Source organism: Lemur catta, chromosome 14, assembly GCF_020740605.2.
Source record: "Lemur catta isolate mLemCat1 chromosome 14, mLemCat1.pri, whole genome shotgun sequence".
Lineage (NCBI taxonomy): Eukaryota > Metazoa > Chordata > Mammalia > Primates > Lemuridae > Lemur > Lemur catta.
In genome coordinates, this window is record NC_059141.1 from 63798932 (window position 1) to 63822273 (window position 23342).

The following is a 23342-nucleotide window of genomic DNA, read 5'->3' on the forward strand; positions in this document are numbered from 1 at the left end:
TGCATGCTAATTTACATTTTAATTACTTCCTAAGAAATCAAAAGCATTTGTTGACAGTAGAACATAATGTCAACTTCACGGTGCACTGTTGGTGGATGCTTAATGAACTTAATTAGATAATTAGTGATGTTAATTATCCTTCTCTTATGAAGATAAAGATGTCTCACAAATGATGCATTCTGTAAAGAAACATCATTAAAGGTATCAGTGTTTGCTTTGTTCATTTGAAGCTATTTTTCAAACTCCTGTAACAGGGGCTTGCGATAAACTAATGACATTTAAGACTTCCTTACATGGAAAAGAAAGGCCACTATCTTCCATCAGCCCGCCACTGTCCTCCCCCTTATTCTGGACACCAATGCTATATTGGTGATGCTGCTGCCTTTCCAAAAACCTTGGCTGCGTGGAACTATCATCCCCGTTTAGTTCTGGTATGGAATTTCTTGTGCAAATGAGCTCCTTCCTGCTCACTTCTCAGTGATGTGATGGGTGGATTCTAACATCAATTGCTTGCAGAACGACGTGTGTGTGTGTGTGTGTGTGTGTGTGCATGTGTGTTAGTCAAGGGAAGAGAGACGATGAGAGGGAGGGCCCTGGTGGAGTGCCCAGACCACCACAAGAAAACCTAAAGGGCTAATACACCTCCTCCCCCCTGCCCCAGCCTGGTTGCATTTCTGTGACTCTACAGTGGTGTGTCCCCACCTCCATCACCAGACACTGCACCTCTAGGGGAAGCTCATGCCCGTGCATTCTGGGTGTGGTGCAGAAACACAGCTGCCTGCAAAACAAAGGACTACGGTGCACGCTACATAGACTTTGCTTTTAGTTGGAGTGAAAAAGGAAATTTTTGAGGTTTAAAAAATATTAGACTTGATTATTTTTCTCCTTCTTCCTTGCCCCCCCAAAACCACCATAATCTGAGCATAATGGAAGTCCTTTCTGAAAATAGTCCTAGCCCAAGCAGCATGACGAAGAGCTCTCAGGACAGGGTGGGGAGAGAGGCATTATTTTTAGGGTCAGTTGTCTTGGGAAAGCATCAAGAGAAAGTAGTTCTTGGCAGCACTGCCTACGACAACCGAGAAAACCCAGACTCCATTGGCAGAAGGTCCTATCGCATCGGTCACATCAGTAGAGAAGTTTACACTTTCCAAGGTTTTCTTAAAATGATACTTTCATTTGTTTCTGAGTGGTTTTATTCCTCTAACACATGAGTCCTATCTCATTACTTGTTCACAAGACTTCTCCTACCACCACCACCAAACGCAACTAGGTTTCCCAACAGTATAGCATCATGGTCTCTTACGAAGCCTGTGTTTTCAGGTTTTCTGAATCTTTTCCCTGGTTTTCCATAGCTTGTCCCTCCAGCCTGCTCACTCCTGATTTGTGGGAGCAGCTGGCCTCTCTTCTCTCCTGCCACACCAGCAAGAACCTGTCCCCAAGGGCTCACCTCTCTTTTGCTCCTCAGCCCCTTCAGTTTTAGAAGTCCTCCTATGTCTTCGTTTTCCACAAAACACAGGCCCCTGCTTCCAAACTTCTCTCGTAGTCATATTCATCTCCTGGACACGTCCTTTCTCTTTTTCCACAAACATTGTATTAAATTTACCACAACTTTAAGTAAAAATATTCCCCACAATGATCTCCTGAATTTCAAATTTTCAAACTTTCCTGCAACCTCTTAAAGATCTTTGACTTTAACTTTTGCAGTAGAGTTTCTCTGCAAATTCTAACTTTTGTTTTCACAATTGCATTTGGACTTCACAGCTCTCACCCTCTATTCTACCTTCATTTGCAAGCCGACTTTTTCTGTTTTCCCCAATCCATTCTCACCCCTGGGGCTCTCCAGACACACGTGCTGTTTAATTCCAGGGGAGTGATCTGAGGCCTGCACCTCAAGCGACGTTCCCCCGCACACAGACAGCCTGAGTGTTAAACTAGAGTGCAGCCGCGTCATCAGCAGAACTTGTCATCTTTCTTCCTGAAGCTGTGGCATGGGGCTCTCTGAGGCTCAACGTGCCTTCAGCCTCAGCTACACAGCCCCTCATCAGCAGGAAACAAACGCAAACACGCCGCAAGTAAGATATGAACTGCTTGAGAACTCCCACAGTGATTGCTAACGCCCTACAGCTCTGCACACTTGCTTTCTTCTCTGCAATTTGTATTTGGGTTTCATGATTTCTGTAAAGAGAAAATAAGTATCCAGAAACATATGCACATGAAATAATATGATGTCTGGGATGGCATTTCAAAATTGTTCAGTGCAGAGGGGGAAAGTGGCTAGTGATAAGAGACAAGATTGGCCATGAGATGAAGATTGTTGAAGTCAAGCGATGGATAGATACACGGGGACTCATTATATTAATTTCTCCATCTCTATATATGTTCAAAAATTTCCACAATGATTTTTTTAAAGAAATAATGCATGAAGTGCTCAAAGAGGGTGGTCAAAAATGTCATTTCCCTTGCCAGGGACCTCAACTAGGGCTGCCTTGAGCAGGGCTGTCCCCAAGCTGCCAGCCTCAGTTTGCACCTTGCCCTCTGCCAGGGGCAGCGCTGTGCCATGGCTGGGTAGGGACAGTGGGGCTGGCACATAATAAGGGAAGTAGCCAGTGGCAGGTCACAGGCCCCTGACCACACAGGTCCCTTGCCTCAGAGGTCACCAAGGCCCCCGAAGGGGGCACTGCTGGTCGCACAGGGGGAGGTGGGCAGGGCTCTCCCCCAGGGCAGCTTTTAGAGGACAGGGTGGTGGGGATGTCTCATGTTCTCCCTTATTTTGCCAGGGCAGAAGGAGAATTCCTACAAAAGTTTCTCTATTATATTTTAGCAACCTCAGAGTGTCAACCTTTGGCTTCTGGTGCCTTCTCATCCCCTTCTGTTAATTTTCATACAGCCCTGACTTCCCTACATGGGCTGCTGCAGCTTGTTAATATATGTCTTTGAAACCAGCAATTGGGAGCTTGTGCAGCTATCTCCAAAAGCCAATGGCACGTGGGGGATATGGGGCCTGACCCTCCTCCATGGGGTCCTGCTCCTCTACAAGCCCCCAAGCTTTGCTCAGAGGCTGGCGTGTGGATCTTGCTCCTCTGGTGGGGCCTGCCTGGCCCCCGCATGGGAGGCTGCCCACACATCACAGCTGATCCCAAGAGGAAGATGGGTGAGATCCAGTTCACGCTGTGCCCACGAGACGAGTGCCAGTCAGGGTGCTGCATCCACCTCCACACCTCTAAGGGCCAGAAGTGGCCACCCTGCACTTTTGACCCCTTCCACTGGCTCTCGTTCCTCCCTGTTCTCCGAAGAGTCAACAGAGCCATCCAAGTCCCGCTCCTCCTGTGCCCGGTGCCCTCTCTTCCCAGAGCCAGGCCTCTGTCCTGGGTGCCCATCTCACTCATCCCAGCCTCAGATGGACAAAATTTTCTTGTGTGTTCTTTGGTGTTCACTACTCCAATCGCTGCTGCTGCAGCTCCCACCGCCTCCCACCTGAACCGTGCTACAGCCCCTGGCTCAGCTCCTCCCTAAGGGCCCTCACCTGAAACCTCACCTGCAGAAACAGGTGTGCCCCTCTCCTGTTTAATCCCCACCTACATGCAAACGCGAATGTCTAGCCCAGCGCACAGTGCCCCCTGACCTGGCCTCTGTCCACCCCCTTGGTGCCTGTCTTACCACCTGCAATGCCCCAGCTTTCTCCCCACCCGAGTGCCCTGCACCGCACAGGGTTTGAACCCACTGCCCTTCCAGACTCGGCTCTAGGCACAGCTGCCTCCCTGGCCCCTGCCCCCTCCCCCGGGTGCTCATTTTCTGTTTGCTAATACATTTTTTTAAAAACAGATGGTGACACACTTTGTATTTTGGAACAATTTTAGATTTGCAGGAAAGTGACAAAGACAGCACAGAGAATTTCTGTCTGCCCTTCGCCTGGTTTCCCAAGATGTTAGTTAACATCACACATTGCCATGGTGTATCTGTCAAAACTAAGAAACTAACATGATTGTTGATATCTTTCAATTTGTTTTTAAACAGGGAGGTCTGAGATTGAGCAGGCAAGCAAAGCGAGTCCACTGCTGTGAGGAGGGACAGCGGCCGGAGAGTGCAGTCAGGAGTTCTCCAAGCAGAGCGTGGCCTGCAGAACACTCTGAGGTGGCCTTTGATGGCTTCAGGGGAACCCAAGTTCCCAACCTCTGTCCACCAGGCTGAGATCCCTGGCTTTTACTATGCCAGAGGTGGTGACTTCACAGTTTGATCCCAGAACTGACTACTGTGATAGCATCAGAAAGAGAAGGAGCAGAAATAACATCTAGCAAATCAGCCTTGCCCCAAAGTTCAGCTCACCTGCCAAGAAGAAAACATTTTCTACTGAAAATGAAGACAGGTAAGAGGAATTATGAATCCTACATCATATGTCTCACTCTAAGGAACAATTTATCAGTGCTAGAGAGCTGTCAGCTGCTGACATGATAAGGAATAACACCAAATGAATAATGTTTCCTCCAACACCAACTCCTTTAATTACAAGCCTCTTCTTTCCAGAAGAGAGACAGAAGATGTAGAAACCCCAATTTCATGCACTTGTGCCTGAATAATGTCTCCATGCTGCTTTTTCCAGATGGCGACCTTCTCACTGGAGGGACTAATGATGTGGGCATATTTAGGGAAAAACCAATAACGGAGTCTTTAACCTTCAACAACAAAAAGCGTGTTGTACAAAATGTTCCTTGGGATACATTAGAAAATATCAATTACATTGCTCACTGAGGTGTAATCAGCTGTAATAATCAAAATTAATTTTTAAAAATAATTAAACAGACCCCAGGGCAAATAGTTGATGCTCTTATCCTATGACATCACAGTGTACATATGTACCTGAGAAGTTGTGCCTTCTGTTAGTGACAAAGGCATCTCGTGGAGATGAGCGATGGATGCGGGGGCTGAAGGCTGCCGAGTTTCCTCTCAGCAAAGGGAGGGCGAGCGTCTGCCCCCTCGCTCTGCGCACGTCCCGGCGTGTTCTGGAAGGGCCTGCTATGTGGCAGGCACTGTGCCCAGCCCCGACGGAGCTACTTGTATAGGATGCTGATAAGCAAAGATACGGTTGATGTTTAAAATTAAGAGTCCTCTTTGTTTTGAAAATAATGTTTTTAAAAATGCACAAGATACTGTAACAGGAGAAAGGATAAATAAATCAGGTTGAAGGTAAAGTGGGCTCAAAGGGGCAGGAAGAAGCCGTGGAGAAGTGTGTGTGTGCATATTTGTGTTTGTGGACGTGTGTGTTACAGAAATTTATCCCCTCAGGTGTGTGTAGTTACGAAAGCTGGACCACGCTTCTCTCTCCAGGATTCCATATCAAAGAGAGAAACATACTCAGTCGCAGAATCCTGCTGCTCTTGAGTTGCTGAAAGTGAGGTTCTTCCTCGTGCTGACAGCTGAGGAGAATCCCCACGGCTGCGCGGAAATTGGGGTGGCTGTGGGTGACTCTCTACTGCAGTCCAGCCACACTGGCCTTTGCTGCCCTGGAGCACCCAGCACAAGCCTGCCTCAGGGCTAGCGCACAACCATCCTCTCTGCCGACCCCTTTCCCAGACAGTCACAAGGCTCGTGTGCTTCCTAAATTCTCCCCTCTGCCTCAATGCCCTCTTGCCAAAGATGGCTTCACTGACGTTCTCCATCTAAACAGCCCTGCCTCTCTCGCCATTCTCCCTCCCCTCACCCTGCACAATCTCTCCTCATTGCAACCAGCGCCCCTAGCGTTTATAAATTTATTTATCTGCTTATTATCTGTCTTTGTCCCTTAGAATGCAGCTCCATGCGAGCAGAGAATATGTCAGTTTTGCTCCCCGCTATAACCTCAGTGCTTAGAGCAGGATGCAGACTAAGCACTCAATAAATATTTATTGAATAAATGAATAAGACCTCAACTGATGTAGACAACATCTTCAGCAGTCTGCCTTGACCAAAGACAGCCAGCTTTGGACATTCTTTCTTCCAGGTCTCTCAATGTGGGCCAAGAGCAAACTGTCACAAGTCACTCAGCACACCTACCCAAACACTGCAGCCTACTCAATCTGCTCTGCAATGAGCTGTTGCTCAACCCATTCCCCTGGTACTCAAGGCCGCTGAGCTGTGCCAACGACAGTGACTGGAGAAGGAGCCCTGGCAGGAGGCAGCGTGGACAGGTGCAAGGGTTCCACAAAATGAATGTCCGTGCCCAGCACCGTGAGTGTCCCTTTCCTAGCTCCCAGACAGGATGACCTGACTTTCTGGGGACAGTGCTAACTTGATCAAGGAGTAGAAGCTCCAGGGTGAAGCCAAGGGAGGACGGGCTGGACCCCTCCTGCCACAAATGATGTTGGCAGAAACAGATGCCCGGGCAAGTGGGGGGTGCTCCAGGCTCTTGGGCTCAGTGCACAGCATCACCTGTGGGACAGCTTCCTCTTGGCAGAGCGAGCTATAAAGTAACATGGAATTATGTAAACGGCCTTCTATTTCTAAAGCACACGCAGTTTCCAAGTGCTTCCCCATGTTCTGGTGCAAAGAGAGCATATTTTCCAGTTGCAAATTCAGGAATGGAGGCTCTGAGAGGCTCTGTGAATTGCCTGAGGTCCTTCTCAGCAGCGCAGAGATGGGATCCTACCTTCAGTCTGCCACTTAATGGCTGCAAAGCCTTAATCTTTTCAGATTCAGCTTCCACACTTATGTAACAGGGCTAATAATGCCTGTCTTATGTAGCTGTTATAGAATCTGAGTGAGTTATACACGCATTCATTCATTCAATCAGTGAGTCTATGAACACATTTATTGAACACTGTCTTCAGCGAGTCAACACACTGAAGATACAGCCGGAATAAGAGGTAGGCTTTGCCCTCAGTTCTCAGTGCCAGGTGGAGGGCCAGCCCAGCTAAGCTCATTTCTGGCCTTCCCTTCTACATCTGGGCTCTCTCTCCACATGCCCCGAAGCCTATGATTCCTGAAGACTGGAAAGAGAAATTCTCTGTCCCCTGGCTGCCTGGGCAGTTGCAAGCAGCCTCTTACTCCTCTCCTCTCCCATCATCTGGTAACTGTGCCTCCCCATCAGTCACTGACCACAGGACAACAGATTCTGAGAAGATGGAGTTTGGGACTTAGAGCTAGGACCCAGGTAATGTGTCTGTCTCCACCTCCCCAGGGAGCCCCGCCCGAGTTCCCACAGTTATCTGCCCCACTGTGGAGAGAGGCCTCCTGGCCCTGAGGCCATGTCCAGCAATAGCCACTGTCTGCTCTGGAGAAGTCAGAGACCCCCGCCTTAGAATATATGGCAGACTGTGTCTTCCACTAAGAGTCTCAGCCACCTTTCCAGTTCTATGTGTTCTTGCAGAACGTGCCACTCCCCCCATGAGGAGGTGGAGTTTATTTCCCTCCCCTTGAACTTGGGCAGAACTTTGTGCCTGTCTCCATGCAGGTGATGCCATGCGGCTTCTGAAGCTAGGCCGTAAAAGGCAACACGGCTCTGTCTGGTGCTCGCTCTCTGTCTGTCTGTCTCTTTCCATTAGCCCTGGAAACCCTGCCACCATGTTGTAAAGAAGCCGGTCCCATGAGGCGGTCAACCACTGGACGTGTAACTGAGCCTTCCCATGATCCGAGCCCTGGCCCCAGACGTTGTGGAGTTGAGATGCCCACCCTCCCATTGTGCTCCAAATTCCTTACACTAGTGCCCATGATCACAAAAAACCATTGTCAGTGCCTCTGAGCTTTAGAAGGATTTGTTATGCAGCTTTCAAGAAATGGACTAGAAAACCCCAATGGCTCTGCCCCACAAGGTCAAGAGGGCCCACCACTGTGTGTCCTGGAAATGGAGCCAATGTTTCTGCCCCCTTTGCTGGGCTCACACACCCAGCCACGTTGAGCAGTGTGCTAGTGCCTGCTAAATACTCCCGACTCCAGGGACGAAGAGGAGCAAGGAGCCAGCCCAGGCGCTGGCTCCCCTAGACATAGCCTCGGCTGGGAAGCCAGACACATTCCCTTACATGCTCCGAAAAACATGGAATTAGATCACATCCAGTGACAGACAGCAGAGAGGAGACACAGCTCATGGGGTTTGAAGCAAATGCCTGGTGCTTCTCTAAGGAAAAGGTGTCTGGGCTCACCTCTGTCTTGCACTCAGGGTCCCTGACCTGCCGCCCGGGCATCAGCCTCATGGCTGAGGACAGGCTTCCACTCCACGAAGTGACTTTGCTCTGGTGGGTGACATTCGAGCGACTGGCCAGTGACTTCTTCTCAGATGCTGGGGACAGAGAAGCAAAGAATGTCAGAGGTGAAGTAAAAGCACACAGTATTTCTAGAGCTGACTCAGCTTTCGAAGGGCCAGCCAGGGGCAGCAGCCTACTGTGGCTGCTTCCAGGAAGGGAAACAGCCCAGGTTACAAGCTCACACTGCTGTCTTCTGACCCTCCCTTGGCTAACAAACACTCTGGGCTTTCAGGTCACCGGGCATGGAATCCACCCGTAGCTCCACAGCTTGCTGGTGTGCAGTGAGAGAGTGGGCAAGTCAGCTGAAGTTGCTGCGCCCCAGGATTCTCATCCTGTAGAATGGGAATGACGGTATCTGAACTAACTCAGTGTCATGAGGATTGGATAAGACTATGTATTTAAAGGATCTGGAATGTAGAAAGTGTTCAATAATACACAGTTGTTGGCAAAAAGAGAGCAATTTGTAAGCTTTAAGTTCTTCTTACCATTTTATTCCACTCTATGTGCATGAGTATATATGTCCTATTTTATTGCACTTTTCCCTGAAATGGCAGCTGACATTTTCACTTCAAATTGTACATGTATGTACATAGGTATTGCCATGGTTTGAATGTGTGTCCCCTTCAAACTTCATGTTGAAACTTATTTCAATTGGTGGTATTAAGAGGTGGGGCCTTTTGGGAAGAGATTAAGCCATGAGGGTTCCCCCTCCTGAATGGATTAGTGCCTAGAAAGGGCTGGAGGGAACCAGCCCAGGCCCTTTTTGCCCTTCCGTCTCCTCCGCTATGTGAGGACACAGCATTTCTTTCCCCCAGAGCAGCAACAGGCACTGTCTTGGAAGCAGACAGGGCCCTCATTAGACACCAGATTTGTTGGTATTTTGATCCTGAGCTTCCCTGCCTCCAGAACTGTGAACAAATAAATATTTGTTATTTATAAATTACCCAATCTGTGGTATTTTGTTACAGCAGCACAAATGGAAGAAAATGTATATATGTCTTTGCCAGGACTAATTTGAAAAGCCAATTAGATAAAGGTTCTATGCCACGGGGATAATATATGTGAAAATAACTAGCTCTTGAATCACTATGAATTTTGTGATGCTGAATGACAAGTATATGAGCCATAATTTGAGAGCAGTAAACTCCTTAAAAAAATTAAAACTGCATTCTTGCAGCTGCTGGGACTAATATGAGGGTAAAAACGTTGAGTCACTGACAGAATGCAAGGCACATTAATATTTTGGGGATACAGACTTCCCTTCATGAAGTGATGGGGCATGAGGAGCCTGAGGCTCCAGGTCATCACATGACTTGGTGCAAAGTTTCCAAGCTGGTAGGGGGATGTCAGGGCGAGACCTAGAACCCCAAGCTCCTGAGCCAGGCCACAGCCTCCACACAGTGGCCCCTTCCTCTAAAAGATTACTAGAATCTGCCTGCTTGGCTGGCACCTCTGGACTTCCGTTCTCCCAAGATGCAATGCAACATTCATTCTTTGTGAGGAAAGGTACATGAGGTTTTAGTGATGTCAATCTCATCCACCAAAGGGACGAGAAAAAGGGTCTGGGTGGAAAAGGATCCTGGGCCCTGAGTGGAACCTGGGGGAGTCTGGCTCTATGAGACCTAGCAGCTCCCATTCCCTGGAGCCAAGTGGACAGAGACCTAAGTAATGCTGCCAGGCCTTGAGCATTGTCTCCTCCCAGAGTGGGGTGACCTCTTCAATCTTCACTTCACTCTCTCCAGGTTTCACAGAGAGATCGATCTTGAAAGTGTCTTCCAGTGCCTGCCGCCTCTGCGCCACGAGCTTCTGCCAGAGAGTCTGCACTGTCGTCTGGATGTTGTGCTGGACTAGCAGAGAGAGCACATGGGACAATCAGGCCGACCGCAGTGAACCTCCCAGAGAAAGCTAGGATATGGTGCACTGTGAGTGGCTTTACCCACACCCTTCTCACTTCATGTCTGGAACATCATCCCAGGTTGCAAGCTCCAGCCAGAAGCAGTTAGTATGTAGAGCCATGGGACTGACAACAATGCCACCAACATCCATGCGAGCAGGCCTCCCCAACCTCTAACTGCCTACCACCAAGTCCTGCCTGCGTCACGCGTCAAGACTAGGAGACATGATGTATGGGCTCAGAGAGCCTCTTCCCCTGACACCTCAATTTCACTGCATTCCAGAGAAGTACTCTGGGTAGCCAAATGGCTCCTTCCAATATCCCCTTACATGTTGGCTTCTCAGGGGAATGGGCGCCAGACTCAAGTATGTGCCCCGGGGCTCAGGACCCAAGCCAGTCCTCTCTCCTAGCCCTGGAACATGCTTCCCATCACCCACTCATCAGTGCCCTGGAACTGCTCAGACACGGATAGAGCTACCAAGCCACCTCTATCTGCTGTGCACGACATCTGTAATTCCCTGAACCAGGCCTACATGTCCTCTGATCTTGGACCACTGGCTCTCCCCTCTGGCCCATCCTCTGGAGACTGTTTTTCTCACCCTAGGGGGATGGACAGTGCCCAGTCCAGCTCTATCAGCCACTCCCAAAGTATATATCTTCATGCTGTAATCAATACAGTGTCAACATAAATGTGAAAGTCACAAGATTTTTGGGCACTGGCTTTGGGCACCTATGTGACCAGAACACAGAGGCCCTTGTGCATATAATCTTATATCACAAGATATCACAAGGTGAGTGGTAGTCTGCAAATCGAAGTGGCAGACAACGGTGTACTGAAGCTTCTACTTCCTAGATCAGGAGAGAGTGTAATCTCCCAAACACAGAGGACTGGCTGCTATATTGCTAAACTTGACTTGAGATTAGTGAATCTAAGAATAAACTACATTAAGCCAAAAGTCTTATAGAGAGTAATGAGTTTATTTACTTCCTTCCCATTTACTGGAGAACAAAGCTGAGAGGCAACTAACTAGGTAATGGCTTGAACTAAGGTGAGATGGCATGCCAGTTTCAACTTCTAGTGAAACACCAGGGATTAAGCTCCTAGTCTAACCAAGTCCCACAGAACTTTCTTTCCATCCATCCATCCATCCATCTATCCATTCGTTCATTCCTTTCCATTCCATTTTTTATACACAAAGACCATTCTAGGGTGATTTTCTACTAGGCTACCTTGCTACACTAACTACCACATTACTCTGGAATTTCCCATGTCCTCTTCTGGCCTTTGAAAGTTTCCTTGATAGTATTTTCTTTCTTACCTTGGGAAGGATAAACTGAAGACCATTAAGCCTAGCAGGTACCACTGTCCACCTACCAGCACCACCCCCCAAAACTAAACAAATAAAATGTACCATCACTCAAACTTGGAAAGTCTTCCCCTCTTTTTTCTTTGACTTCTTCATTTGGGGAAAGGAAAACTTGATGATAAGGAGACATTCTAGGCTTGGGCTCCAATCCAAATCCTTCTGGATAGCTGGTGGACAAGAGATTTTTCACTATCAACTCCAGTTTCTTTGGGACCATTCCATTGTTCTTTATTACAAATAATTATCCTCAAAACTCACTGCATATCAATATGGAAAAACTTACCTCATCAAGTTAAAGCAAACACTATTTAACAACTTCCACAGCAGATATTAACAGTGGCATTCTGGATAGTAGGGAAAACACGTTCTCTTTGGGGGAAGTCCCATCTTGTGGAATTCCATCCGTGCTCCCAGCAGGCCCCTGGGCCTTCCCCTGGTTCCTCACCAACAAACTGGCCATTTATTTTGGCGCTTTCCCAAAACACTCAACTCTGCCTTTCTTTGGCACTGATTTCATCCCACCTTGAAAGGGGCCCGAGCTGCTTTATGGGTGTGCCTATCTGTGCAATAAAAAGGGCCCCGTTTTGGGGCTCTGCTGTTACCCATCTTGAAATTTTTGGTAATTTTTGGACATGAGCCCTGCATTTTAATTTTTCCAGGGGTCCCACACATGAGGTAGCCAGTTCTAAGTGGGGGCACAGTGGTTTATACATTAGGTTTCCTAGGAATGGTGTGCTCTGGGGGTCCTAATGATGTTAATTTCCACGTACCCATTATGACACAACAGAATAGACACTCAGTAAGTGTTTGCAGTTTGAACTGAAAATGATGAACAAGGAAAACATATTAACACTTGAGAACGTACATTTTTGAAATTTCTAGAATACAGTCGCCTTTGGATGTTGGAGGCAATCTTGCTAAACAAGAATATGAGGAGGGTGTCATTTCAGGCACAAAAACCAGTCATCATTCTGCTCCCCTTACTTATGCTTTCAGGATGGCTAGGGCCTAATTCTTAAAACACAGGGAAAAAAAAAGAAAACAAAAAATTCCCCAAATTTAGCCCCATACTGCAAATGGATTCTTTTATTTCAGACAAATAAAAAGGCAAGTGCCTCCTCTAGGCTAGGAGGGTGATGCAATAATACTTCCCAGGGAGTTTTAAGCAAGTCGATGCTAGTGTCTAGTAATGTTCCATAGTCAACCCTATAGGATTTGGGGATTTTTTTTTTCAAGTGATCAAACTTATAACCTGCACTGGGATGAATATGATCAAATAAAAGGACAAGAGCTGAGTGCAATATCTCATCATCCTCTCTTCCTCAACACTCACATGGCTCTGTTAATAACAGACGGTGCTCACAGGCAGGATGACGCTGGTGACATGTGGCATATGCACAATGCCACACAGAGAAAGACAGGAATGAAATTGTGTTGAGAAATATACTTTCAAACTTGAGCCCTCTAGAAAAGGATTTAAATAAGCTTAAATTAATAGCTTTTTATTAGTGTTTTGTAGGCAAGTGTGCTTATGGATGTCTTATTATTTAATAGATATAATTTATATTATGTATAAATTTATTTTTAAGAGAAAAATTATTCCTGGTTTGCACAATGAAATTATACTTTTCCATTCTAAGACTGCATTTATCAAATATTAATGTTTCTGAAATCTGACTGTTTCATAAAATCAATGTGTACAATTAATGTTGGCATTTTTTTGCTTCAGAAATTAAATCAATGAGATATCTTATAAGCTTAGAATTGTAGATATACGGTAAATTATTATCTCATGATGATTCCATCTCCTCAGCCACATGGGAAGGTATGGGTATGACTTAATATATTATCTATTATAACACTGCACATAGTTTGGATTACCAGATAAACAAAAGGATTATATCATTTATATTGACCTCAATCAAGCATCCCTGTAAATCTCTTTTTTCTGCATTGACCACCAGCAGGCATGAGAATAAGTGGGCACCTCTCACCTTCTTGCATTGAGCAGCAAAAGGCAATGCATGAGACACAGGAGGAAGCTGACATTGGAATTGTAGGTGGCAAAGATAACATCCCAGTGTTCCTGTAGAAAGTTCAGGATGCTGAGAAGGCTAAGGCATTCTGAGAGGGATTGCTGGGGCTTGGAGAGGCAATAAAGAATGACTTTATTTAAACTGCTGTACAAAGCACTGAGGACAGCATCCCTTTGAGAAGAGGCAGTCTCGATGACCTGTGTCATAAAAACACACACACACATACACATACTTGTGAGCATTTTGCAATTTTAGATACTGACCCAGTTTATCAAAATAAATAAATAAATTTTAAATAAAATCAAAGAGCTACATGATCTAAAGTTCAAATAGGACTGGTTTCCTTTACCTTTGAGCTTCCATTTAAGTGAATGATCAAAAAAGGCTATTCAGAATTTGGGTGAAAACTTGTGTCAAAAAAAAGTTAAAAGTTTACCATGATCATATTATGACAAATAGACTTGGCAACGAGAGATTCCTGAAATACTGGTACCATGGTTGACATTAAGTGTATGAGAGCATGCTATTAGTAGTATTTACTTTTAAAAATAGATATGTGTCATTATTAAAAGTTACCATATAGAGAGTTTTTACAATATTCCAGGTATTCTAGGATATATTTAACCACAGAGGTGAAAGAGTTCCACAAGGAAAACTATAAAACACTGATGAAAGAAATCATAGATGACACAAACAAGTGGAAAAACATCCTATGCTCATGGATTGAAAGAATCAATATTGTGAAAATGACCATACTGCCCAAAGCAATCCACAGATTCAATGCAATTCCTATCAAAATACCAACATCATTTTTCACATAATTAGAAAAAACAATCCTAAAAATCATATAGGACCACAAAAGAGCCCAAATAGCCAAAACAATCCTAAGCACAGGGAACAAAGCTGGAGGCATCACATTATCCAACTTCAAATTAGGCTACAAGGCTATGGTAACCAAACAGCATGGTACTGGTCTAAAGGTAGACACACAGAATAGAGAACCCAGAAACCAAGGCAAATACCAACAGCCAACTGATCTTGGACAAAGCAGACAACAAAATGCACTGGGGAAAGGATGCCCTATTCAACGAATGGTGCAGGGAAAACTGGAGAGCCACATGCAGAAGAATGAAACTGGATCCCTAGCTCTTACCATATACAAAAATTAACTCAAGAAGGATTAAATACTTAAACGTCTAGAATAAACATTCTAGAAGTAAATGTAGGAAAACCTCTTCTGGACATGGCCTAGGCAAAGAATTTATGACTCATAGATGTTTTGAGAGCTGTGAGCCCTCGGGCCCAGCACCCCTGAAGGCACAGCCCCTGCGGGCTCCCCCTTTTGGGTATGAGCTCTGAGTATCTGGTTTGGCCACGGGAAGCTCATTGGCTTCTTTTCATTCTCAACACAACTCCCTAAGAATCTGATTTTAACCTTTCTGGAGTTATTCCCGAAGAAGCCTCTGAATTCATTTTTTTTTCCAGGTTTGCCTGGACCTGTGCATCAGACAAACTGACGGTTGCCCTAGGAACTGTGCCAAGGCCCAGGCCTGGGGTCTGCAGGTGACTCTCCAGACGGAAGGTGCTAGAGGAGCCAATTTTGCTCTCTGCAAGGTATGAAGAGGAGGGAGGACGGTTCTCTTGGGTTCCGCTGCAGAAGGCATGCCCAAGGCTGCCAATAGGAGTTGCTGGAGGCAGATTCCAGCTTGGTAAGAGAAGTACTTATAGAACCACAGACATCCCCATGGGTGGGACAACTTGTATGTACCACAGTGAGCCCCTCCTCACAGGAGGGTTCAGGCAAAGGCTCACAGAGGCTTGTCAGGAAAGGTCTCCAGCATGTAACAGGGCCAGGGATCTAAAAAAGGCCCCTTTCAACGCTGGGATCTTGAAATTGTGTAATTCTCTGTGTGTACACACATGTATGCACACACATGGCAGCATTTTAGATTGGATCTATAGGCATGCATTTACACACGTGGGTATGTATGTAGATCTATTTATCTGGAGAGAGCGAGCACAGGCATGAATAACAAAACCAGATAAAAATATTAGATTCCTGCCTCAATTTCAGGAAGGTACAAATATGACAGATGGAGGTGGGTACCACGGAAGAAAATGACATAGGCCTTTCAGAGACAAAGATGTCATTTGTCCTTTCTTTGTTGATGAGAAATAATTAAGGTCAAACCGATAATGACAATAAACTCTCAAGGGGATGAAGAAGCATGTAGGAGTTTACAGTGCTCAGGTGCCAGTGCAGGGAGTGGAGGCCCCAGTGGCTGAGATGGATCTCAGGTGGCCTGAGGTGAGGGCCCCGTAGGGCACTCAGTGACCACCAGGTGCTCCCTGGACACCTCCTTCCCTGCCCAGCTCAGATGCTATTCCAGGGAAGGACGGCAGACCCACCTGCACCAGCTGGACAGTGGCCAGGAGCACCCCACCCAGGCGCCCGGTCGGTCAGTGGGGCGTGCTTACCACCATGATGTGCTCCAGGATGAAGAGAAGGATGTGTCTGGGGTCTGCCGAGAACGTCCCGCCACTCAGCTTCTCTACCAGCTTCTGGGTGAAGTAGGAGATGTTTGCGAGCAAAGCAGCGGCGGCTTCTGCATTTGTCTGAGGCTCTTTACTGCCTGGCGGTCGGGGAGGAGACAGGCTGGGTTGAGGATCTACCTGGACTTCACCACAGTCTCCAAGCCCCTCGTGGTGACCAACCACGTCTCAGTCACCTCCATGCACCCCATTGCTCCAAAGACAGAGTCTTGTACTTGGGAGGTGCCCAGTGCACACAGAGTTATTCCAAGTAAATGCATCTTGAATATCTGGTCAGTGACGTAAACCAAGTGGTGAGAAAGGACCAGGGGAAGCATTTCTGCCAGTGGATTTTTAGAATGAGGATGGGGTGGAAGGTAGTGCCTGAAGCCAATGACTGGAGACCTGGGGCCCTGCTGCTACGTGTGGCTGGGGACAAAGGTGGAACACGGATGGTCGGTCTGTGCTCACGACACTGCCGGCACCAGGCCCAGACATGTGTGTGACGTTGTCAGCCAACCCCTGGAACAACCCCATGAGTTAGCCACGACTGTTGTCCTCATGCATAGGTGCTGGCACCTGCCCAGGCCAGAGTCACACTGCCGTCCAGTGACAGAGCCATGCCCACACCCTGCACCACCCTGCCACACCCCCACATTTCACACTCTCTATAAGAAAGGCCCAGAAGGCAGGGTTTCCGAGTTGTGGGCAAGGAGGATCAGAAGATGAGTCATGTCCCTAAGGAGTCCCGTGGCTCAGAAACCACAGAAAGGACTTTTATTTAATCTTGCCAAGAAGGTAAAGCTGCCTTGGAATTAAATGATTGGAATGAAGACTCAACCTGAAATTCTGAAGGGCAATGGCAGCATCTTCACCCAGGTTCATTTGTATAAGAAACATGGGCTGCGCACCTCTTCCATACTCAGGCAGAATGCTGAGCAGAGGATGTGAAATTCCAGCATCTTGACTTCCCTTATGGGAAGAGATCTCATTTCTACTGAAGCTAGAGGAGAACCGATTTTAGCTCACAGGACAAAAGAACCTTCTGTCTCCGTGTGGTCCAGCAATGACAGTGGTGTCATGGAAAGCGGCAAACACCCCTTCACTGGGGTCCGGGGCAGGGTCAGTGAGCTACTGTTGTGGATGCCTGGAGGGACTGACACCCAGCAGGAGGGTGGCATCCCATGGCTGTGGTCACCTGCTGGGGGGCACACTGGCTTTCCCGCTTAGCGGTCAGTGGCCTTGTGTCAGGCACAGGGAGGCCCAGGTTGTCCCACTCACCTGTGAGTATCAGGGCATTGCCCCCGCTCATCATGTGGAATGTTTCCATGGAGGAAAGCAGGACCTCAGACTGGAAGTCTCGCTTCTGTTGACTGGTAGCATTGTCTGGAGAAGCCTGGAAGCACAGCTGGGGACTGAGACAGCACCCACCACTGCCCTTGCCTGGCAGTGCACTGATGCCACAGGTGCCTTGATGTGGATGGCGGACAGCTCACAACTGCCCCTTCTTGGGGGCTTTGCACTCTGATGACCGAGCTGCCTCACCCAGGACACGACACCCACTTCCCCAGGTGAAGAGGCAAGGGGGGGGGCCCACAGCCCATGGCCACCTGGCAGGTGCCTCAAGGTGGAGCCAACTCTGGGAGGCAGATAGAATACCAACTTCCCCTGGGGACCAGGCTCCAGCTGAGACCAGCTCTGGGCTAACTTCTCCCACACGCTCTCTGCTTTCCTCCATCCTTCTCCTAAGAGCACCCTTCCCCCAATAAATCGCTTCCACAAACTGCCCCCTCCTCAGGCTCTGCTTCTAGGGCCCCTGCCCTCACTCTACCACTCACTGCTCTGCCAGGTCCTGTGGTTCAGAGACTCCCCCCTACCCTCTGATCACTGCAGTCTCCAGCCCTCCCTCTCCCTGGGGACACCCTGCCCTGAGGGTGCCTGTCCCTTGCAAGCTCCACAGCACATGGCCCCAAAACACCCTCTCCAACCCACCTCCAGGAGCACCTCCAGGGGCAGCCACTGCTTGGGGCTGGGGGCCCCAAGGAGGAGCTCCCTCAGGAGAAGCTGCATGAACTCCCTCAGCTGCCTCCGGGTGAGATGTGACTTGGCAGGAGCCTGGGGACTCTTCACAGTGCTGTCACCTTCAGCCGCAGCCCCAGGACTGCTGACGTTCCAGGCAGACTCAGCCACCGCCCCCTCAAAGACAAGAGAACCCCAACATGAACAGCTTGCCCTGTCTCAAGCCCTTTTACCCCTACATCTGCCATGTGCGTGGGCAGGGTTCTCATCACACACCCTAACGTGTGAGGAAACTGGGGCTTCAAGGAAGGAGGCCACCTGCCCAGGGTCCAGTTGCTTGTAAGGTGACCTGCTGTGGTCTGAGAACCTGGGCTAGGCCGGTGTCGTACGGAGAAGGTAAGCCCAGAGACAGAGAGGCTGCAGTACAAAGCCCAGGATGTGCTGGGGAAAGCTGCTTCCCTCCCCGCCACAGCCCCCATCAGTAAACAGCGACAATACAAACCATCTCATAACGGAGCTGTGAGCATGAAATGAGAGCAAAATGGACATGGCACTACCTGGCACCCAGTATATGGGCAGAGGACACCCACTCCGGCCTCCTGGTGGGGCCCCCCACCTTGACTTCCTGCCCAGGCACCGCTGATGTTGACAGGTAGGACCCTCAGGGGAGAATGATGGAGAAGCAGGACTCCAGAGTCCTTTCCTCAAGTCCCTGACATGCCTTGGCATTGTCTTTCCCATTTTATATTTACAATGCTGGGAGAGAAAGGGGACAGGGCTCATTACCCCAGATACATCCAGGAGGATACGGAGAAGCTGGGAGGCCAAGTGACGCACCCAAGGACACGCGGCAGGGGACTGCTGACTCCCAGCCCGTGAACTTTTCCTGCTCGTTCATCTGTTAGCACCTCCCTCTGCTCATTCATAAAATTAATGCAGCCGTTCTTAATTAAGCCATAAAACAAATTTAATGGCACCTAGGGAGGTGGTGACTGCATTAATTAGCTCCGTGCGGCCTTGATTGGAAAGATGCCATATAAATTCACAGCAAATCGAAGCCTTTGGCCACCAGCCTTCTGCATGAAGAGGGCCTGTCACATTTCTGTGCAACAAAGGCCTCCAGGAGCCAACTTGGAGCTGGGACAGGCAAGGACGGGTGGGAGGAGCGCCTGGGAACTGGAGCCAGGAGCCTCAAGACGGGGCCTGGCTTGCTTGCCCATGGTCAGCTGCAGAAGTGACTTTGGGCCAGGCCCTCCCCCAAGCAGGAGCTGCTGACCACGGGGAGGAAGAGCCCAGGGTCAGAGTGTGCGCCTGGGCTACTGCTGGGGGCACTCGGCTGGAACCCGACCCAGCAGATGGCGAGCCTTGCCCTTGGGCGTGGGAGCTGAGCAGGGCATCTGGGTTGGGAATGTCAGGCCACTGGCCCCCTACAGAGCACCCACTTAGTGGGGTGGAGGGGAAGGCCTAGGCTCGCCCATCCTCCCCGCCTGGCCGGGCTGCCTGGCCTCTGCATGTGGGTCTCAACCCCACCTCCTGCAGCCAGCAGGGCCTTCCTTTGCTCTCGATTGAGTTTTTTCATTCTCACTTTTTAGTAAGTCACTTAATATGAATCCCTTAAACCATCTCAAAACCATTTTATCCTTTTGAAAATAGTCTAGTCTTTATATGTAGTCTTTTTATTAAAACTAATTACTCTTACATTTTATTTGGCCATTTAATTTTATTTTAAACTGACCATAATGGAAAGGACATGGCTTTGGGCTGAGGGCGTGAGGCTTAAGTCCTGGCTCTGTCACTTGTTAATCAGGTGAAGTGCAGCGTATTTCATTCTCTCAGCTGTGCTGGAAGATGGGTCTTGTGACCCCCCACGAGGCCGGGAAGAAACTGGTAAGCACCTTTGTCTTTCTGCATCTCCGTTTCCTCTCACTGACACCACCTTTGTCAGGTGGCTGTTCGCGTTACATGAAGCACCAGGTTCGGCCAGTGGGGGCTGTCCCCAGAGACACAGTAGTAAACCAGTGTGTTGTGCACTCATTTTGTCAGTTAGCAAAGGGCTATGGAGCAACTAGCCCAGCATTTTCTTGGCATGGACTGCGAATCCCCCTGTGCACCGTGCTCTGCCTTTCCAATACGTTCCTTTAGCTGCGGCTGTCAGTTTGCCTGCAGACATGGCTAGCTCACGCTCCCTCTTTGGGTCCCTGCTCCCTAATCCGCCCAAGTGGAGATGGACGCATGTATTTCTGCCCATCCTCCTCCTATACCTGACCTTCTGCACCCGTTCTCACCTGCTCCTCCTCTCAGCTCCCAGATGCTCTCAGCTACCTGACTCACCACCCCTTAACCTGCCCGGCCTGCCTCTGGGCCTGAAACTCACACAACTTCCCATCACCCTTCTCTAACTCCCAGCACACAAGACCCAAGGCCTTCTCCCCTCCCCACCCTTGGCTCCTCTGGCTCTGAGCTGGGCCTCTGAGCAAACCCACTGCCTGGGACGAGACTCGAGTCATGACCCGAGGGACCTGCGAACAGTACAAGGTCCTGGGAACCAAAGGCTGAACAGGATGCTCTGCCAGGACCGGCCTCCCCTGTCTGGTACACAGGCAGCAGCCTTCCTGGAGTGGGGCTCATTGTTCCCCACTGTCAGTGCGTGGGAATTCCATACAGAACTGGACTCCATCTGCTATCAAATTCCTCACTACTGAAGTTCTTAACAGCTCAAAACAATGACTAGTCTCAGAGCATAAAATGACCTGGACCTGCACCTCAGTCAAGAAAAGGAAAATTACTCAAGTTGTTTATTCAATGTTCCAATCAAGTTGCCTTAGGATGTATTTAATTTGGGCGAGTGGGGAGGAATTTTCCCTTGTCCCTTGGGGGATGATGAAGCTCACACCTGCTCTCTCAGGGGCAGCGGCATGTCCTACCTTTTGGGTTCCCAGGGGGAAGGTGGCTGTGGCCAAGGTCTGGAGGAACTCTGGGGCACGCCACGCCGGGTCCTGGGGGTAGGTGTGGTGCACCAGGCCGAGAAACTGCAGCACGCTGGCCGGGAACGCCTGCTCCCAGGTGCTGTCTTCAGAACCTGCGGGGGGCTGAGGCACGCTTCATGAGAGGTGGTGCGTGGTGGCTCAGGGCAGGGGCTGGCTAAGGCAGAGGAACTGAGGCCTAGGGGAAGACTCCTTTCTGAGCCTTTCGGCTCAGCATCGGGTACTGGCCATGGTTTGGCGAAGGGTTTAATACGCACAGACGTTGTTCTGAGGGCTTCACACGCATTCCCTTTCCCACTTCACGACAGCCCTCTCAGGTAGGTTCTGTGTTTAGCCCTGTTTTACACATGGGTAACCAGAGGCCCAGAGAGGTTCGGTATCTTGCCAAAGGTCACCCAGTGGGTAAGAGTCATGCCCGGAACTGAACACAGAAAATCTGGCTCTGAAGTCTGGCTGTCTTCCCCACACGATCTCTGTGTGGTTAGACACAGCATCCTGTGTCTCAGAGGTAAATCCAGCCTTCCCTAGCCCGGCACTCATGTTTTCACTGCAGATTCTGCCCAGGCCAATACCTGGGCACACCTTGTCAGAGGCTAGTAGGGCTTAAGGAGCCTCTTCCCTGCCAGCCAGGGGTCTGGGATGGATCCTGTTGTACTACCCTGAGGAGGCCTGGGCACCAGTCTGCTCAGACACCGCAACCTCTCTCCCATCTGGTCTTGGCCACATGGCTGAGCCTCTGCCCTGAGTCCTGACTACACACTAGAGCCCCCTGGAGCCCAGCTCCCTTGGCTGGCCTTGCCTCGCCACCCTGTCAGGACACTGACCCTACCCCAGTGTATCCAGCTGCTGCCTGAGGCCCTGCTGTCCTGAGTGGATACCCTGGAACTGGAAAACTGGCCAGCCTTAACCTGAGGGTCACTCCCTGCACAGCCACACGGCACCTGGACCGATCCTCAGCCTGCTCCTGCACATGCTACAGGAGCACACCAGGCCCTTCCTTTGTGAGGCCGGCTCCTCAGCCCCAGCCCCTCCCATCCACGGCACCCTCATTTCCCCACCAGCCTGACACTCAGTGATGCCCTGGGGTGCTTGAGTTAGGATGTCCTGTTCACCAAGGAGCCATCGAGTGCCTGCACTGTGTCTCACACTTAGAAACTCAAATCTAAGTGTAGAAAGAAAGGCAATACACCTGGGACCACTAGAATCACATTTCCGGGATCCCACAAGGGTTTTGTATGGGGCTGGAGCAGGCAGGCCGAGAGAAGCTGTTTCTGAAGTCACCTGCATCTGAGTTCTCTACCAGGTTCTTGAGGCACAATGTTAGATTTGCAGGAGAGGATGAACGACAGGAGTTCAGAGAGCTTTCTCTGGAGTTAGTCTACCTGGACTGAATCCTGCCTCTGCCACTTGCTAACGGTGCAGCTTTAGACCAGCTCTTTACTCCCCCCAGGCCTTGGACTCAACTCTATAAAACAAGGATCATAATGTGACCTATTTCAAAAGGTTGTTGTGAGGGTCAAATGAGACATTTTAGCGATTTGGGCTTATTTTCACAGTGACTTACACAGAGTAGACACAGAAGAAGCAGGGAGCGGAGGTCAGATAGAGAGGACTTAGACTTTTGGAAGAGCACTTTGGAGTTGATGTACCAAGCAAGAGAGATGCCCCTGAAGGCTCTTAGGCATGGCCATGGCCAGGAGTGCAACACTGAGGCCAGACACACATGCCTCCACTGTGCCCCTGCTCTGTGACCTTGCTTGAGTGAGTTAGCCTCCCCATGTCCACAATGGACACAACGCCATCTATTCCAAAGGCCGTCAAAGAACTTACAGCACAAAACATTGGCAAGGATGTGGAACAGCTAGAACCCTTCCAGAATAAGGGCTGGGGAGAGTGTAAATTGGTACTTCTACTTTGGAGAGCTATTTGGCATTATCTACTAAAGTGAGTCCTGTTTATAGCTTGTGATCCACAACTTCACTTTTGGGTATATCTCCCATAGAAAGGAGTATATTTGTCCACTAAAAAATATATATATAGCAGCTTTATTTATGGTATTTCCAAGCTGAAATGAATCATAATGGATAGTGATTATCACAATAAAATAGCACTCAACGATAAAAAAATGAATTACTGATATGCACAACATGGGTGAATCCCACAAAATGTAAAGATGAGAGAGGTCAGATGTAAAAACAATACATACTGTATGATTCCATTTATATGAAGTTCTGAAACAGGCAAACTAATCTATGGTTACTACTGGGCAAGGGCATAATACCAAAGTACAGTTTCAGGCA

The 23342-nt window shown here is 48.9% G+C and overlaps 1 protein-coding gene across 1 annotated transcript in view; it reads right to left on the reverse strand.

The window, feature by feature from the left end:
• The window catches only part of WDFY4 (WDFY family member 4), a 296219-nt gene that overhangs the window by 134250 nt on the left and 138627 nt on the right, over positions 1 to 23342 (reverse strand). The window contains exons 32-39 of the mRNA XM_045569053.1: positions 20983 to 21147; positions 18032 to 18235; positions 17321 to 17435; positions 15986 to 16140; positions 13466 to 13704; positions 11517 to 11638; positions 9872 to 10057; positions 8109 to 8245 (exon numbers count right to left, since the gene is read on the reverse strand). Coding sequence (XP_045425009.1) covers positions 8109 to 8245; positions 9872 to 10057; positions 11517 to 11638; positions 13466 to 13704; positions 15986 to 16140; positions 17321 to 17435; positions 18032 to 18235; positions 20983 to 21147 — 1323 coding nt within the window. The remainder of the gene's footprint in view (positions 1 to 8108; positions 8246 to 9871; positions 10058 to 11516; positions 11639 to 13465; positions 13705 to 15985; positions 16141 to 17320; positions 17436 to 18031; positions 18236 to 20982; positions 21148 to 23342) is intronic.